We start from the raw sequence: 17,235 nt of genomic DNA on the forward strand, positions 1-17,235 counted from the left end.
CGCAGGGCGGTTATTAATGCGGCTCAGCCAGGCCTTGTAATCCATTCTCGTTCTTTATCGACAAGAACACCGTAATCATCATGTCTGGACGCGGCAAAGGAGGCAAGGGGCTCGGAAAGGGAGGCGCTAAGCGTCACCGGAAGGTTCTTCGCGACAACATCCAGGGTATCACTAAGCCGGCTATCCGTCGTCTTGCCCGTCGTGGCGGCGTGAAGCGCATCTCCGGGTTGATCTACGAGGAGACCCGAGGCGTTCTGAAGGTGTTCCTTGAGAATGTGATCCGCGACGCGGTGACCTACACCGAGCACGCCAAGCGCAAGACGGTGACCGCCATGGACGTTGTCTACGCTCTGAAACGCCAAGGCCGCACCCTGTACGGCTTCGGCGGCTAAAGCAGGATCTGACCATCGACAAACCCCGGCCCTTTTCAGGGCCACCCAAATCTCCCCAAAAGAGCTGTATCTTCTCACAACGAACACATGTACACAACGAGCATAATACCAAAGACAGACCCAAGCCGGTCATGCAAACACACAACAATGAACTAGTATGGTGGTCCCCACGGTTTTCTTTGTAGTGCTAGTGATAGTCTTGTTGAGAGATGTTCTGTAAAGATGTGTGTACTGCAAAGATGTGTGCACGGTTGGATACTAATAAATGCGTGTGAAGCGTAGTATATATGTTTTATTTTCTTGGTATAAGTGTGAAGAATATGATTGAAGTGGCGTGTTTGGGAGTGTGTGTTATGTATCAAAGTTACTTATGATCTATATCTCGTCGATCTCTGCTCGTTCACGCGTAGTGATGTTGCTTGGCTCAAATATGATATATCTGCGTCAACAAAAGTCCGGGCGTGTTCATCAATTCATGTGCGCTCGCTCGTTTCTCTGCATGCAAACTCGATCAGCCGTCGGCGTGGAGTCCAGGGCGTGCTTAGTGAAAAGTATGGCAAATATCTCAATATCTGAGGGCTAGCGACCAGCCGCTTCCATCAAATTAGTAAGTTGGACATGTCCTCTTGTACAGAAACCGAGTCAGTATCAATTTTGATACTCGAGAAGGGAGAAATTCAACCGTAAAGTTAGAAAAGAAACACAAATTTGGCCGAGACAGACAGTAAGACGCGGACAGGCTACGACGTTTCCGACCACGTCCGCACCGTCGCTACTTCACGCCAGTTTGACAAGATGTCGGGTTCATTTGCACGTCCGTCGCAGACAAAGCAAGCTAACATGTCCGCCCCAGCATCGTCCCCAAAGAAGGCCAAGAAGGCGCCCAAGGCCCCTGCGGCTCACCCGCCCACCACCGCCATGGTCACGGCGGCCCTGGAAGCGCTCAAGGACCGCAAAGGTTCTTCCCTCTTGGCCATCAAGAAGTACATCGCCGGCAACTACAAGTTCGACGTGGAGAAGAAGGGACACTTCATCAAGCGCGCCCTGAAAGCCTTGGTAGAGAAGGGCACCCTCATTCAGGTGAAAGGTACGGGGGCGGCGGGATCCTTCAAAATCAACGTGGCAGCCAAGAAGGCCGCCGAGAAGGCCGCCAAGAAACCTGCCGCCAAGAAGCCGGTCAAGAAACCCGCGGCCAAGAAGGCCGCCAAGCCCAAGACCGCCAAGCCGAAAAAGCCCGCGGCCAAGAAGGCTACCACCCCCAAGAAGGCCAAGAAGCCGGCCGCCAAGAAGACCAAGAAAACTCCGGCCAAGAAACCAGTCGCCAAGAAACCGGCCAAGAAGACGCCAAAAAAGAAGCCGGCCGCCAAGAAGGCAGCGCCTGCCAAGAAGGCGGCCAAGCCCAAGAAGAAGTGAAGATCCGACCGTCCAAGTTTCTGAAAACCCCGGCCCTTTTCAGGGCCACCCACATCCTAACAAAAGAACTATGTCAATCACATCAAAGTTATCACTTTTCCACACACCATATGCTCTCAAAGAAAATGAATGAAATAACATATATAAGATAGAAACATATCTATCAAAAGACCCCCCCCCCCCAACACAGACCACCACCAAAAGAATGGGTGGATACACGCACAGGCAGACAGAATTTCGCCGAGGCAGGCTAAGGCGATCTTGTATGTTTGTTGCTTTACTGAGCAATTGCTTTATTGACAACCTTATTGAGCCATGAAGTAGACGAATGCCTTGTTGCCACTGTATGGCTAGACGCACGAGCGTTTGCCCGAGTGTATGTAGCCCATTGCCATTCTATAGCGCAAGCATCGTTCATTCGCTATCCCAAAAAGTGCCGAGCTTGCTGCAAAAGTCGGATCCTGGAGAGACGAAAACTGACCAATCGCAAGCTCGGATTTCAGCCACGGAGCCAATCGGACGGCAGGGCGCCCACCAATTGTAATCTGCGAGCATCTGATTAGCGGGTCTTATAAATTCAACCTCCAACGCTCGCCGACTACTTTTGTTATTGTCTTGCACTTGAGCGTAGACGAAGTTCATCCGTTCGTTCGACATGGCACGTACCAAGCAGACCGCCCGTAAGTCCACCGGTGGCAAAGCCCCCAGGAAGCAGCTGGCAACCAAGGCCGCGCGCAAGAGCGCACCGGCTACCGGCGGCGTCAAGAAGCCTCACCGCTACAGGCCCGGCACCGTGGCCCTCAGAGAGATCCGTCGCTACCAGAAGTCAACCGAGCTGCTCATCCGCAAGCTGCCCTTCCAGCGCCTGGTGCGCGAGATCGCCCAGGACTTCAAGACCGACCTGCGCTTCCAGAGCTCGGCGGTCATGGCCCTGCAGGAAGCCAGCGAGGCCTACCTGGTCGGTCTCTTCGAGGACACCAACCTGTGCGCCATCCACGCCAAGCGCGTCACCATCATGCCCAAGGATATCCAGCTCGCCCGCCGAATCCGAGGGGAGCGAGCCTAAGGCGGACCGAAAACAACATCAACAACCCCGGCCCTTTTCAGGGCCACCCACATATCCCAGAAAGATCTATATCCTTCACCTTTCTTTAAACAGACGCAGTTGTTTCGCCTGAAATACAATTACTCACGACTCGCACATCACCACCCCCCCCCCCACACACACACACACGCACACACCCACCCAATACCTGTACACGCAAGTCAATTCAGCCGACAGTGTAATGACTTTATTAACATTAGAGAATGTTATGTGACCACGTGCATCCGGTCGCGAACATAAAACCTGCACACACACGCAGGAGACAAGAAGCGCGGAAGGAGGAGAAAGAGAAGGGAAACCTTCGGCGTCTACATCTACAAGGTGCTCAAGCAGGTGCACCCCGACACCGGCGTCTCTAGCAAGGCCATGGGCATCATGAACTCCTTCGTCAACGACATTTTCGAGAGAATCGCTGCCGAAGCTTCTCGACTGGCTCACTACAACAAGCGCTCCACCATCAGCAGCCGCGAGATCCAGACCGCCGTGCGACTCCTGTTGCCAGGCGAGCTGGCCAAGCACGCCGTCAGCGAGGGCACCAAGGCCGTCACCAAGTACACCAGCTCCAAGTAAATCGTCCGCCTCCGCTCAACGTAACCCCGGCCTTTTTCAAGGCCACCCACACCATCAAAAAAGAGCTATAGCAATCACATTCTAGTCGAAACAGCGACTACACACAACCCACGCACACGCCACTAACCTGGGATCGCAGGTGACATAAAACAGTACAGAACTGACCTGGAAAACACACAACAACTGTAGCTACAAAAACAACAGAATGATCATGACAGAAAACAAACAACAAAGAAAGTGAATTTTGACGTAATAAAAGTCTGCACACGTTCTTATTACACCGAGCAAAGGTGACGCAACAACAAGCTTGCGCCCCTTGCCTTCTGGAACAACTGTCGTCTGTGACGTTCCTTAGAACACGTAGAACAATGAATTGGCCGTCGATCGGCGTTCCTTTTCCAGTCAAAACGCCATAGATATACACTAGTAACCAATGTCTCACAAGTGTAATCAAACTTCTGATCGACAACGGTGTGTGTGTGTGTGTGTGTGTGTGTGTGTGTGTGTGTGTGTGTGTGTGTGCGTGCGTGCGTGTGTGTGTGTGTGTATGTGTGTGTGTGCGTGTGTGTGTGTGTGTGTGCGTGTGTGTGTGTGTGTGTGTGTGTGTGTGTGCGTGCGTTGCGTGCTTTGAGCATGCTAGCAATGATATCATTACCACTAGCTGACTGTGTTTCGGGCAAATTCATCCGTTTTCTTCGCTTTATTTTATTTTCTTCTGCTTTCCTGTTTTCCCGACAAGATGTTTGTCTTGTCGGTGTCAAATCCTCCGCGTAGCATTGTCTTGCTTGGCTAGTGGCTTGCTTCCCATTGGCTAGTGGTGGTGGCGACAAGGACTACGCGCAGGTCCGCAGGGCGGTTATTAATCCGGCTCCGCCAGGCCTTGTAATCCATTCTCGTTCTGTATCGACAAGAACATCGTAATCACCATGTCTGGACGCGGCAAAGGAGGCAAGGGGCTCGGAAAGGGAGGCGCTAAGCGTCACCGCAAGGTTCTTCGCGACAACATCCAGGGTATCACTAAGCCGGCTATCCGTCGTCTTGCCCGTCGTGGCGGCGTGAAGCGCATCTCCGGGTTGATCTACGAGGAGACCCGAGGCGTTCTGAAGGTGTTCCTTGAGAATGTGATCCGCGACGCGGTGACCTACACCGAGCACGCCAAGCGCAAGACGGTGACCGCCATGGACGTTGTCTACGCTCTGAAACGCCAAGGCCGCACCCTGTACGGCTTTGGCGGCTAAAGCAGGATCTGACCATCGACAAACCCCGGCCCTTTTCAGGGCCACCCAAATCTCCCCAAAAGAGCTGTATCTTCTCACAACAAACACATGTACACACCTGACTCGAACAACGAGCAGAATACCAAAAGACCCAAGCCGGTAAAGCAAACTCACAACAATGAACTATGATGGTCTCGTTTTCTTTGTAGTGATAGTCTTTGTAGTGATAGTCTTGTTGAGATGTTCTGTAAAGATGTGTGCACGGTTGGATACTAAGAAATGCGTGTGTGTGAAGCGTAGTATGTTTTATTTTCTTGACATACTTGATTGGCGTGGCGTGTGTGTGGAGAGATCTTAGTTGGTGCAATTGAGAGTGTGTGTTTTGTATAGCTTTTCTGTACGATCTATATCTTGTCGAATTCTGCTCGTTCACGCGTAGTGGCGTTACTTAGCTCAGGTATATGTATCTGTCTCCAAAGTGCAGGCGCGACGTAAGCCCTGTCGTTTAACCATACATACGGTTTTCCAAGAGTCTAGAGCGTGTTTACTGAAAAGTATACCAAATATCTCAATATCTGAGGGCTAGCGACCAGCCGCTTCCATCAAATTAGTAAGTTGGACATGTCCTCTTGTACAGAAACTGAGTCAGTATCATTTCTGATGCTCGGGAATGGAGAAATTCAACCGTAAAGTTAGAAAAGAAACACAAATTTGACCGAGACAGAGAGTAAGACGCGGACAGGCTACGACGTTTCCGACCACGTCCGCACCGTCGCTACTTCACGCCAGTTTGACAAGATGTCGGGTTCATTTGCACGTCCACCGTAGACAACGCAAGCTAACATGTCCGCTCCAGCATCGTCCCCAAAGAAGACCAAGAAGGCGCCCAAGGCCCCTGCGGCTCACCCGCCCACCACCGCCATGGTCACGGCGGCTCTGGAAGCGCTCAAGGACCGCAAAGGTTCTTCCCTCTTGGCCATCAAGAAGTACATCGCCGGCAACTACAAGTTCGACGTGGAGAAGAAGGGACACTTCATCAAGCGCGCCCTGAAAGCCTTGGTGGAGAAGGGTACCCTCATTCAGGTGAAAGGTACGGGGGCGTCGGGATCCTTCAAAATCAACGTGGCAGTCAAGAAAGCCGCCGAGAAGGCTGCCAAGAAGCCTGCCGTCAAGAAGCCGGTCAAGAAACCCGCGGCCAAGAAGGCCACCAAGCCCAAGACCGCCAAGCCGAAAAAGCCCGCGGCCAAGAAGGCTGCCACCCCCAAGAAGGCCAAGAAGCCGGCAGCCAAGAAGGCCAAGAAAACTCCGGCCAAGAAACCAGCCGCCGGCCAAGAAGACGCCGAAAAAGAAGCCGGCCGCCAAGAAGGCAGCGCCTGCCGAGAAGGCGGCCAAGCCCAAGAAGAAGTGAAGATCCGACCGTCCAAGTTTCTGAAAACCCCGGCCCTTTTCAGGGCCACCCACATCCTAACAAAAGAACTATGTCAGTCACATCAAATTTATCACCTTTCCACACACCATAAGCTCTCAAAGAAAATGAATGTAATAACATATATAAGATAGAAACATATCTATCAAAAGACCCCCCCCCCCACACACACACACAGACCACCAACAAAATAATGGGTGGATAGACGCACACACGCACAGGCAGACTAAACTCCGCCGAGGCAGGCTAAGGCGATCTTGTATGTTTGTTGCTTTACTGAGCAATTGCTTTATTGATAACTTTATTGAGCAGTGAAATAGACGACTTCCTTGTTGCCACTGTATGTCTAGACGCACGAGCGTTTGCCCGAGTGTATGTAGCCCATTGCCATTGTATAGCGCAAGCATCTTTCATGCGCTATCTCAAAAAGTGCCGAGCTTGCTGCAAAAGTCGGATCCTGGAGACACGAAAACTGACCAATCGCAAGCTCGGATTTCGGCCAGGGAACCAATCAGACGGCCGGGCTCCCACCAATTGTAATCTGCGGGCATCTGATTAGCGGGTCTTATAAATTCACTCTCCACCGCTCGCCGACTACTTTTGATATTGTCTTGCACTTGAGCGTAGACGAAGTTCATCCGTTCGTTCGACATGGCACGTACCAAGCAGACCGCCCGTAAGTCCACCGGTGGCAAAGCCCCCAGGAAGCAGCTGGCAACCAAGGCCGCGCGCAAGAGCGCACCGGCTACCGGCGGCGTCAAGAAGCCTCACCGCTACAGGCCCGGCACCGTGGCCCTCAGAGAGATCCGTCGCTACCAGAAGTCCACCGAGCTGCTCATCCGCAAGCTGCCCTTCCAGCGCCTGGTGCGCGAGATCGCCCAAGACTTCAAGACCGACCTGCGCTTCCAGAGCTCAGCGGTCATGGCCCTGCAGGAAGCCAGCGAGGCCTACCTGGTCGGTCTCTTCGAGGACACCAACCTGTGCGCCATCCACGCCAAGCGCGTCACCATCATGCCCAAGGACATCCAGCTCGCCCGCCGTATCCGAGGGGAGCGAGCCTAAGGCGGACCGAAAACAACATCAACAACCCCGGCCCTTTTCAGGGCCACCCACATATCCCAGAAAGATCTATATCCTTCACCTTTCTTTAAACAGACGCAGTTGTTGCGCCTGAAATACAATTACTCACGACTCGCACATCACCCCCCCCCCACACACACACACACACACCCTATACCTGTACACGCAAATCAATTCAGCCGACAGTGACTTTATTAACATTAGAGAATGTTATGTGGCCACGTGCATCCTGTCGCGAACATGTAACCTGCACACACATATGATATACATATATGTCAGCTGGTATTAAACGACAAACTTGTAAGATGCGGGCCGTCTAAGAACCGTATTGCGGTCATTTCTTGTACTTGTGTGATGCGGTCTTGCTCACGAATTACTTTAATTGTCTGTCAGCTATCTTGGACTGGAATATGTCATATGTAAGGTTACTTTTACTGCTAGATTGTCTTAGTCTCGACAGATGTACTGCGTGTGTGTGTTTATATCCATTTGTATATCTGCATTGTGCATTGTTTGATTCAGTGTGAAAAGAATACAGTTCTTTCGAGAGGATGTGGGTGGCCCTGAAAAGGGCCGGGGTTATGTTTCTTTCGTCCGGACATTACTGAGCCTTGCTTGTCTTCTTGGGCAGAAGCACGGCGTGGATGTTGGGCAGAACGCCGCCCTGTGCGATGGTCACGCCGCCCAGCAGCTTGTTCAACTCCTCGTCGTTGCGGACGGCCAGTTGAAGGTGACGGGGGATGATTCTGGTCTTCTTGTTGTCGCGGGCAGCGTTACCGGCCAGCTCCAGGATCTCGGCCGTCAGGTACTCCAGCACGGCCGCCAGGTACACCGGTGCGCCGGCACCCACGCGCTGGGCGTAGTTTCCCTTGCGCAAGAAGCGATGCACCCGGCCGACCGGGAACTGGAGACCCGCACGGGAAGAACGGCTCTTGGCCTTGGCGCGTGCCTTGCCACCTTTGCCACGTCCAGACATCTTGTGGTAGTCGATTGATTTACGTCAAATGGCAGAAAGACTGAGAGAATGAAGAGGAATTATCACCTGTCCAAACACTTTATATCCCGCTGCTGGATTCACGGCTTCCGACAGCGAACCAATAGAGAGAGAGCTAACTCTCGGGGAGAGGTTCTACCACGTCCGCGCCTTGGACTAGACAATCCCCAAATTTGCATTGTTCTCCCATATATAGGCCAGGCCGAGACGAGTGCGATTATCTTCTTTGCTGTCTAAACACGCCAAGAACGTCTTCGTCATGCCACCAAGTGGAAAAGCCGCCAAGAAAGCTGGCAAGGCCAGGCCCGCAGGAGACAAGAAGCGCGGAAGGAGGAGAAAGAGAAGGGAAACCTTCGGCGTCTACATCTACAAGGTGCTCAAGCAGGTGCACCCTGACACCGGCGTCTCCAGCAAGGCCATGGGCATCATGAACTCCTTCGTCAACGACATTTTCGAGAGAATCGCTGCCGAAGCTTCTCGATTGGCTCACTACAACAAGCGCTCCACCATCAGCAGCCGCGAGATCCAGACCGCCGTGCGACTCCTGTTGCCGGGCGAGCTGGCCAAGCACGCCGTCAGCGAGGGAACCAAGGCCGTCACCAAGTACACCAGCTCCAAGTAAATCGACCGACGCCTCTGCACGACAAAACCCCGGCCTTTTTCAAGGCCACCCACATCCTCACAAAAGAGCTATAGCAATCACATTCTAGTCGAAACAGCGACTACACACAACCCACGCACACGCCACTAACCTGGGATCGCAGGTGACATAAAACAGTACAGAACTGACCTGGAAAACACACAACAACTAGTACTACAAAAACAACAGAATGATCATGACAGAAAACAAACAACAAAGAAAGTGAATTTTGACGTAATAAAAGTCTGCACACGTTCTTATTACACCGAGCAAAGGTGACGCAACAACAAGCTTGCGCCCCTTGCCTTCTGGAACAACTGTCGTCTGTGACGTTCCTTAGAACACGTAGAACAATGAATTGGCCGTCGATCGGCGTTCCTTTTCCAGTCAAAACGCCATAGATATACACTAGTAACCAATGTCTCACAAGTGTAATCAAACTTCTGATCGACAACGGTGTGTGTGTGTGTGTGTGTGTGTGTGTGTGTGTGTGTGTGTGTGTGTGTGTGCGTGCGTGCGTGTGTGTGTGTGTGTATGTGTGTGTGTGCGTGTGTGTGTGTGTGTGTGCGTGTGTGTGTGTGTGTGTGTGTGTGTGTGTGTGTGCGTGCGTTGCGTGCTTTGAGCATGCTAGCAATGATATCATTACCACTAGCTGACTGTGTTTCGGGCAAATTCATCCGTTTTCTTCGCTTTATTTTATTTTCTTCTGCTTTCCTGTTTTCCCGACAAGATGTTTGTCTTGTCGGTGTCAAATCCTCCGCGTAGCATTGTCTTGCTTGGCTAGTGGCTTGCTTCCCATTGGCTAGTGGTGGTGGCGACAAGGACTACGCGCAGGTCCGCAGGGCGGTTATTAATCCGGCTCCGCCAGGCCTTGTAATCCATTCTCGTTCTGTATCGACAAGAACATCGTAATCACCATGTCTGGACGCGGCAAAGGAGGCAAGGGGCTCGGAAAGGGAGGCGCTAAGCGTCACCGCAAGGTTCTTCGCGACAACATCCAGGGTATCACTAAGCCGGCTATCCGTCGTCTTGCCCGTCGTGGCGGCGTGAAGCGCATCTCCGGGTTGATCTACGAGGAGACCCGAGGCGTTCTGAAGGTGTTCCTTGAGAATGTGATCCGCGACGCGGTGACCTACACCGAGCACGCCAAGCGCAAGACGGTGACCGCCATGGACGTTGTCTACGCTCTGAAACGCCAAGGCCGCACCCTGTACGGCTTTGGCGGCTAAAGCAGGATCTGACCATCGACAAACCCCGGCCCTTTTCAGGGCCACCCAAATCTCCCCAAAAGAGCTGTATCTTCTCACAACAAACACATGTACACACCTGACTCGAACAACGAGCAGAATACCAAAAGACCCAAGCCGGTAAAGCAAACTCACAACAATGAACTATGATGGTCTCGTTTTCTTTGTAGTGATAGTCTTTGTAGTGATAGTCTTGTTGAGATGTTCTGTAAAGATGTGTGCACGGTTGGATACTAAGAAATGCGTGTGTGTGAAGCGTAGTATGTTTTATTTTCTTGACATACTTGATTGGCGTGGCGTGTGTGTGGAGAGATCTTAGTTGGTGCAATTGAGAGTGTGACTGTGTTTTCTATACCTTTTCTGTACGATCTATATCTTGTCGAATTCTGCTCGTTCACGCGTAGTGGCGTTACTTAGCTCAGGTATATGTATCTGTCTCCAAAGTGCAGGCGCGACGTAAGCCCTGTCGTTTAACCATACATACGGTTTTCCAAGAGTCTAGAGCGTGTTTACTGAAAAGTATACCAAATATCTCAATATCTGAGGGCTAGCGACCAGCCGCTTCCATCAAATTAGTAAGTTGGACATGTCCTCTTGTACAGAAACCGAGTCAGTATCATTTCTGATGCTCGGGAATGGAGAAATTCAACCGTAAAGTTAGAAAAGAAACACAAATTTGACCGAGACAGAGAGTAAGACGCGGACAGGCTACGACGTTTCCGACCACGTCCGCACCGTCGCTACTTCACGCCAGTTTGACAAGATGTCGGGTTCATTTGCACGTCCGTCGCAGACAAAGCAAGCAAACATGTCCGCTCCAGCATCGTCCCCAAAGAAGGCCAAGAAGGCGCCCAAGGCCCCTGCGGCTCACCCGCCCACCACCGCCATGGTCACGGCGGCCCTGGAAGCGCTCAAGGACCGCAAAGGTTCTTCCCTCTTGGCCATCAAGAAGTACATCGCCGGCAACTACAAGTTCGACGTGGAGAAGAAGGGACACTTCATCAAGCGCGCCCTGAAAGCCTTGGTGGAGAAGGGTACCCTCATTCAGGTGAAAGGTACGGGGGCGTCGGGATCCTTCAAAATCAACGTGGCAGCCAAGAAAGCCGCCGAGAAGGCCGCCAAGAAACCTGCCGCCAAGAAGCCGGTCAAGAAACCCGCGGCCAAGAAGGCCGCCAAGCCCAAGACCGCCAAGCCGAAAAAGCCCGCGGCCAAGAAGGCTACCACCCCCAAGAAGTCCAAGAAGCCGGTCGCCAAGAAGACCAAGAAAACTCCGGCCAAGAAACCAGTCGCCAAGAAACCGGCCAAGAAGACGCCAAAAAAGAAGCCGGCCGCCAAGAAGGCAGCGCCTGCCAAGAAGGCGGCCAAGCCCAAGAAGAAGTGAAGATCCGACCGTCCAAGTTTCTGAAAACCCCGGCCCTTTTCAGGGCCACCCACATCCTAACAAAAGAACTATGTCAATCACATCAAAGTTAGCACTTTTCCACACACCATATGCTCTCAGAGAAAATGAATGAAATAACATATATAAGATGGAAACATGTCTATCAAAAGACCCCCCCCCCCCAAACGCACAGACAGACCACCACCAAAAGAATGGGTGGATAGACGCACACACGCACAGGCAGACAGAATTTCGCCGAGGCAACCTAAGGCGATCTTGTATGTTTGTTGCTTTACTGGGCAATTGCTTTATTGACAACCTTATTGAGCCATGAAGTAGACGAATGCCTTGTTGCCACTGTATGGCTAGACGCACGAGCGTTTTCCCGAGTGTATGTAGCCCATTGCCATTCTATAGCGCAAGCATCGTTCATTCGCTATCCCAAAAAGTGCCGAGCTTGCTGCAAAAGTCGGATCCTGGAGAGACGAAAACTGACCAATCGCAAGCTCGGATTTCAGCCACGGAACCAATCGGACGGCAGGGCGCCCACCAATTGTAATCTGCGGGCATATGATTAGCGGGTCTTATAAATTCAACCTCCAACGCTCGCCGACTACTTTTGTTATTGTCTTGCACTTGAGCGTAGACGAAGTTCATCCGTTCGTTCGACATGGCACGTACCAAGCAGACCGCCCGTAAGTCCACCGGTGGCAAAGCCCCCAGGAAGCAGCTGGCAACCAAGGCCGCGCGCAAGAGCGCACCGGCTACCGGCGGCGTCAAGAAGCCTCACCGCTACAGGCCCGGCACCGTGGCCCTCAGAGAGATCCGTCGCTACCAGAAGTCCACCGAGCTGCTCATCCGCAAGCTGCCCTTCCAGCGCCTGGTGCGCGAGATCGCACAAGACTTCAAGACCGACCTGCGCTTCCAGAGCTCGGCGGTCATGGCCCTGCAGGAAGCCAGCGAGGCCTACCTGGTCGGTCTCTTCGAGGACACCAACCTGTGCGCCATCCACGCCAAGCGCGTCACCATCATGCCCAAGGACATCCAGCTCGCCCGCCGTATCCGAGGGGAGCGAGCCTAAGGCGGACCGAAAACAACATCAACAACACCGGCCCTTTTCAGGGCCACCCACATATCCCAGAAAGATCTATATCCTTCACCTTTCTTTAAACAGACGCAGTTGTTGCGCCTGAATTACAATTACTCATGACTCGCACATCACCCCCCCCCCCCCACACACACACACACATACCCTATACCTGTACACGCAAATCAATTCAGCCGACAGTGTAATGACTTTATTAACATTAGAGAATGTTATGTGACCACGTGCATCCGGTCGCCAACATAAAACCTGCACACACATATGATATACATATATGTCAGCTGGTCTTAAACGACAAACTTGTAAGATGCGGGCCGTCTAAGAACCGTATTGCGGTCATTTCTTGTACTTGTGTGATGCGGTCTTGCTCACGAATTGCTTTAATTGTCTGTCAGCTATCTTGGACTGGGATATGTCATATGTAAGGTTACTTTTACTGCTACATTGTCTTAGTCTCGACAGATGTACTGTATGTGTGTGTGTGTTTATATCCATTCGTATATCTGCATTGTGCAGTTTGATTCAGTGTGAAGAGAATACAGTTCTTTCGAGAGGATGTGGGTGGCCCTGAAAAGGGCCGGGGTTCTGTTTCTTTCGTCCGGACATTACTGAGCCTTGCTTGTCTTCTTGGGCAGAAGCACGGCGTGGATGTTGGGCAGAACGCCGCCCTGTGCGATGGTCACACCGCCCAGCAGCTTGTTCAACTCCTCGTCGTTGCGGACGGCCAGTTGAAGGTGACGGGGGATGATTCTGGTCTTCTTGTTGTCGCGGGCAGCGTTACCGGCCAGCTCCAGGATCTCGGCCGTCAGGTACTCCAGCACGGCCGCCAGGTACACCGGTGCGCCGGCACCCACGCGCTGGGCGTAGTTTCCCTTGCGCAAGAAGCGATGCACCCGACCGACCGGGAACTGGAGACCCGCACGGGAAGAACGGCTCTTGGCCTTGGCGCGTGCCTTGCCACCTTTGCCACGTCCAGACATCTTGTAGCAGTCGATTGATTTACGTCAAACGGCAGAAAGAATGAGAGAATGAAGAGGAATTATCTCCTGTCCAAACACTTTATACCCCGCTGCTGGATTCACGGCTTCCGACAGCGAACCAATAGAGAGAGAGCTAACTCTCGGGGAGAGGTTCTACCACGTCCGCGCCTTGGACTAGTCAATCCCCAAATTTGCATTGTTCTCCCATATAAAGGCCAGGCCGAGACGAGTGCCATTATATTCTTTGCTGTCTAAACACGCCAAGAACGTCTTCGTCATGCCGCCAAGTGGAAAAGCCGCCAAGAAAGCTGGCAAGGCCAGGCCCGCAGGAGACAAGAAGCGCGGAAGGAGGAGAAAGAGAAGGGAAACCTTCGGCGTCTACATCTACAAGGTGCTCAAGCAGGTGCACCCCGACACCGGCGTCTCCAGCAAGGCCATGGGCATTATGAACTCCTTCGTCAACGACATTTTCGAGAGAATCGCTGCCGAAGCTTCTCGACTGGCTCACTACAACAAGCGCTCCACCATCAGCAGCCGCGAGATCCAGACCGCCGTGCGACTCCTGTTGCCGGGCGAGCTGGCCAAGCACGCCGTCAGCGAGGGAACAAAGGCCGTCACCAAGTACACCAGCTCCAAGTAAACCGACCGACCCCTCTGCACGACAAAACCCCGGCCTTTTTCAAGGCCACCCACATCCTCACAAAAGAGCTATAGCAATCACATTCTGGTCGAAACAGCGACTACACACAACACACGCCACTAACCTGGGATCGCAGGCGACATAAAACAGTACAGAACTGACCTGGAAAACACACAACAACTACAAAAACAACAGAATGATCGTGACAGAAAACAAACAACAAAGAAAGTGAATTTTGACGTAATAAAAGTCTGCACACGTTCTTATTACACCAAGCAAAGGTGACGCAACAACAAGCTTGCGCCACTCGCCTTCTGGAACAACTGTCGTCTGTGACGTTCCTTAGAACACGTAGAACAATGAATTGACCGTCGATCGGCGTTCCTTATCCAGTCAAAACGCCATAAATATATACTAGTAAGCAATGTCTCACAAGTGTAATCAAACTTCTGATCGACAACGGTATGTGTGTGTGTGTGTGTGTGTGTGTGTGTGTGTGTGTGTGTGTGTGTGCGTGCGTGCGTTGCGTGCTTTGAGCATACTACCAATGATATCATTACCACTAGCTGACTGTGTTTCTGGCAAATTCATCCGTTTTCTTCGCTTTATTTTATTTTCTTCTGCTTTCGTGTTTTCCCGACAAGATGTTTGTCTTGTCGGTGTCAAATCCTCCGCGTAGCATTGTCTTGCTTGGCTACTGGCTTGCTTCCCATTGGCTAGTGGTGGTGGCGGCCAGGACTACGCGCAGGTCCGCAGGGCAGTTATTGATTGAAGACCTTTATTGTATGTTCGTGCCCCGAGGGGCTAGATACAGGTTGTTTAACACAAACCAAACTAACATCTAAGTGACATATACAGTGAAATATGTACAGTACATTGTGTAAACATACATGGTAGAAGAAAAGGATAAGCTAAGCTAATCTAGTAAAGTCAACTTCTTCTCGCTTCTTTGTACATGTGTAGATGTATGAACAGATCATGTTTCTTATACAAGGGTTATCTAGACGCAACAAAAATATGAATTTATCCGTTGCGTTTAAATATTCAAAGCATGGGAATTTCTCATTAATACATTTGAAAAGAACATTTCTTTCTATATCGTAAAGTTTACAATCTAAAATGAAGTGCCGCTCATCTTCTATTTGATTTAACTCACAAAATTGGCAAACTCTATGTTCTAGAAGCGTGTGGTTGTGCCTTCCTGTTTCAATATGTAATTTGTGACAACTAATCCTGAATTTAGTGACAGCTACTCTATGCTGTATGTTACTTATAGATAAATACTCTTCTTCCTTATACAGGGACTTAAACAGTCGGTAAGTTCGTAATTTGTTGCTATAAGATTTCTCTCTATCATCATTGTGAATTTCGGATGAGAATGTTTGGGTGTAAATATCTTTCAAACGTTGGCTAATGGAATTGATGATAGGAGTCATGTTTGTTCCCAGGGATACCTGGGGGCTCCAAACGAAGGCAAAACCACACCCTTCTAGTATCTTACGAACACCGGACGCCCAGCATCTTTTACCATTAGAATCTAGCAGAAATTGACATGAGAGAGCGTCCGCTTGTAGACTGTCAGCTGGCACGTTCTGGCGCATTCTGAGGAAATGTTTGATGGCGTTAAGGGATGCTTCAACTTGAATTGGGTACCTCCCTAGCTCCGCTCTTGACGCAAGGTTACTGGCTGATCTGGGAACATTTAGGGACTGTTTGCAGAATTTAAGATGGACGGATTCGATGGGACAGAATTTAGGACTTTTAACTGCGCCCCAAATTTCTGAGCCATAGAGTAGAATAGGTTTTACACAGGAATCAAAAAGTTTGTTTTTAACAGATAATGGGGCATTGGCTTTATCCAGTGACTGTTTGATTGCAAATAGAGCTTTTAAACCTTTGGAACTTAAAGATTTGTTATTTGCTTTGAACGTGCCAGCTGAGTTTACAACTATACCTAGATAAGTATATGACGTAACAATTTCTACAATATGACTATCAAATACAAAAGAATAGTTTTTTGGTAAGCGACCACCTTTTGAAAAAACAATAATCTTTGTTTTTCTAAGGTTTACATTTAGTTTCCAATGTGAACAGTACTTTTCTAGATTATTCAAGGAATGTTGTAGTCCCTGTTTTGACTCGGAGAAGATGACCAAGTCATCAGCATATAATAGACAGGGGACCACTTTGTTATACATAACTGGAGGATTACAGAGAGTGTTGTTGAATTGACATATAATATCGCTCACAAATAGATTAAACAACGTTGGACTTAAATTACATCCTTGTTTTACCCCACACTCGGTAACAAAAGTCTCAGTCAGACCATTTCTAGACTTCACGCAGTTCATAGTATTAGAATACATACCTTCTATAACTTTGAGAAAATTACCACCTATGCCAAGTTTATTCAATTTATACATGAGACCGTTACGCCAAACAGAATCAAACGCTTTGCTGAAGTCAATAAAGCATGCGTAGAGTTGAGAATTATTGCTCAGGTATTTTGTAACTAGTGTGCTTAGAACAAACAGGTTATCAGTGGTTCTGAAGTTTTTTCTAAATCCGGCTTGATGGGGTTGAAAGAGGTTGTTTTGTTCAGAGAATTTGACTAAACGTACGTTCAAAATAGATGAGAATAATTTCCCTAAACAGCTAATTATCGAAATGCCTCTGTAGTTGTCTGGCAGGGAGGTGTCTCCTGACTTGTGGATGGGAACAATGTGACTGACTGACCATTCTTGTGGAAAATAACCGTTTTGTAAACAAGTGTTAAAGAGATTGAGAAGGGGCTCTTTTAGCTGCATTTTGCCAGATTTTAACATTTCATTTAGAATACTATCATTTCCGCTTGATTTGTTGTTCTTTAGTTTAGAGATTGCAGCGTTTAGTTCTTCTAATGTGATCGCGCAATCAAGTACCGATGCGTTTGAAGGGGTGGACGGAAATGATGTTTGCGTATTTTGGTTTAGAAGACAGTTATCTACAGAGCTGTTTGGGGATTTGTCTAGATTTTTGAAATGCTTTAACCATTCCTCGTCAGAA

The 17,235-nt window shown here is 50.2% G+C and overlaps 2 protein-coding genes across 2 annotated transcripts; both read left to right on the top strand.

Moving 5' to 3' along the window:
* The first annotated feature begins 625 nt into the window (after window positions 1-625).
* Window positions 626-1,919, top strand: LOC136441191 (histone H1-like). The gene has a single exon (XM_066437326.1). The coding sequence runs from the start codon at window positions 1,188-1,190 to the stop codon at window positions 1,803-1,805; it is 618 nt and encodes a 205-aa protein (XP_066293423.1). The 5' UTR covers window positions 626-1,187; the 3' UTR covers window positions 1,806-1,919.
* An 8,512-nt stretch (window positions 1,920-10,431) lies between these two features.
* Window positions 10,432-11,566, top strand: LOC136442155 (histone H1-like). The gene has a single exon (XM_066438827.1). It carries the CDS (start codon window positions 10,848-10,850, stop codon window positions 11,463-11,465), a length of 618 nt encoding a protein of 205 aa, XP_066294924.1. The 5' UTR covers window positions 10,432-10,847; the 3' UTR covers window positions 11,466-11,566.
* The last annotated feature ends 5,669 nt before the right edge of the window (window positions 11,567-17,235 follow it).

This window comes from Branchiostoma lanceolatum, chromosome 9 (genome assembly GCF_035083965.1).
Source record: "Branchiostoma lanceolatum isolate klBraLanc5 chromosome 9, klBraLanc5.hap2, whole genome shotgun sequence".
NCBI classification, from domain to species: domain Eukaryota; kingdom Metazoa; phylum Chordata; class Leptocardii; order Amphioxiformes; family Branchiostomatidae; genus Branchiostoma; species Branchiostoma lanceolatum.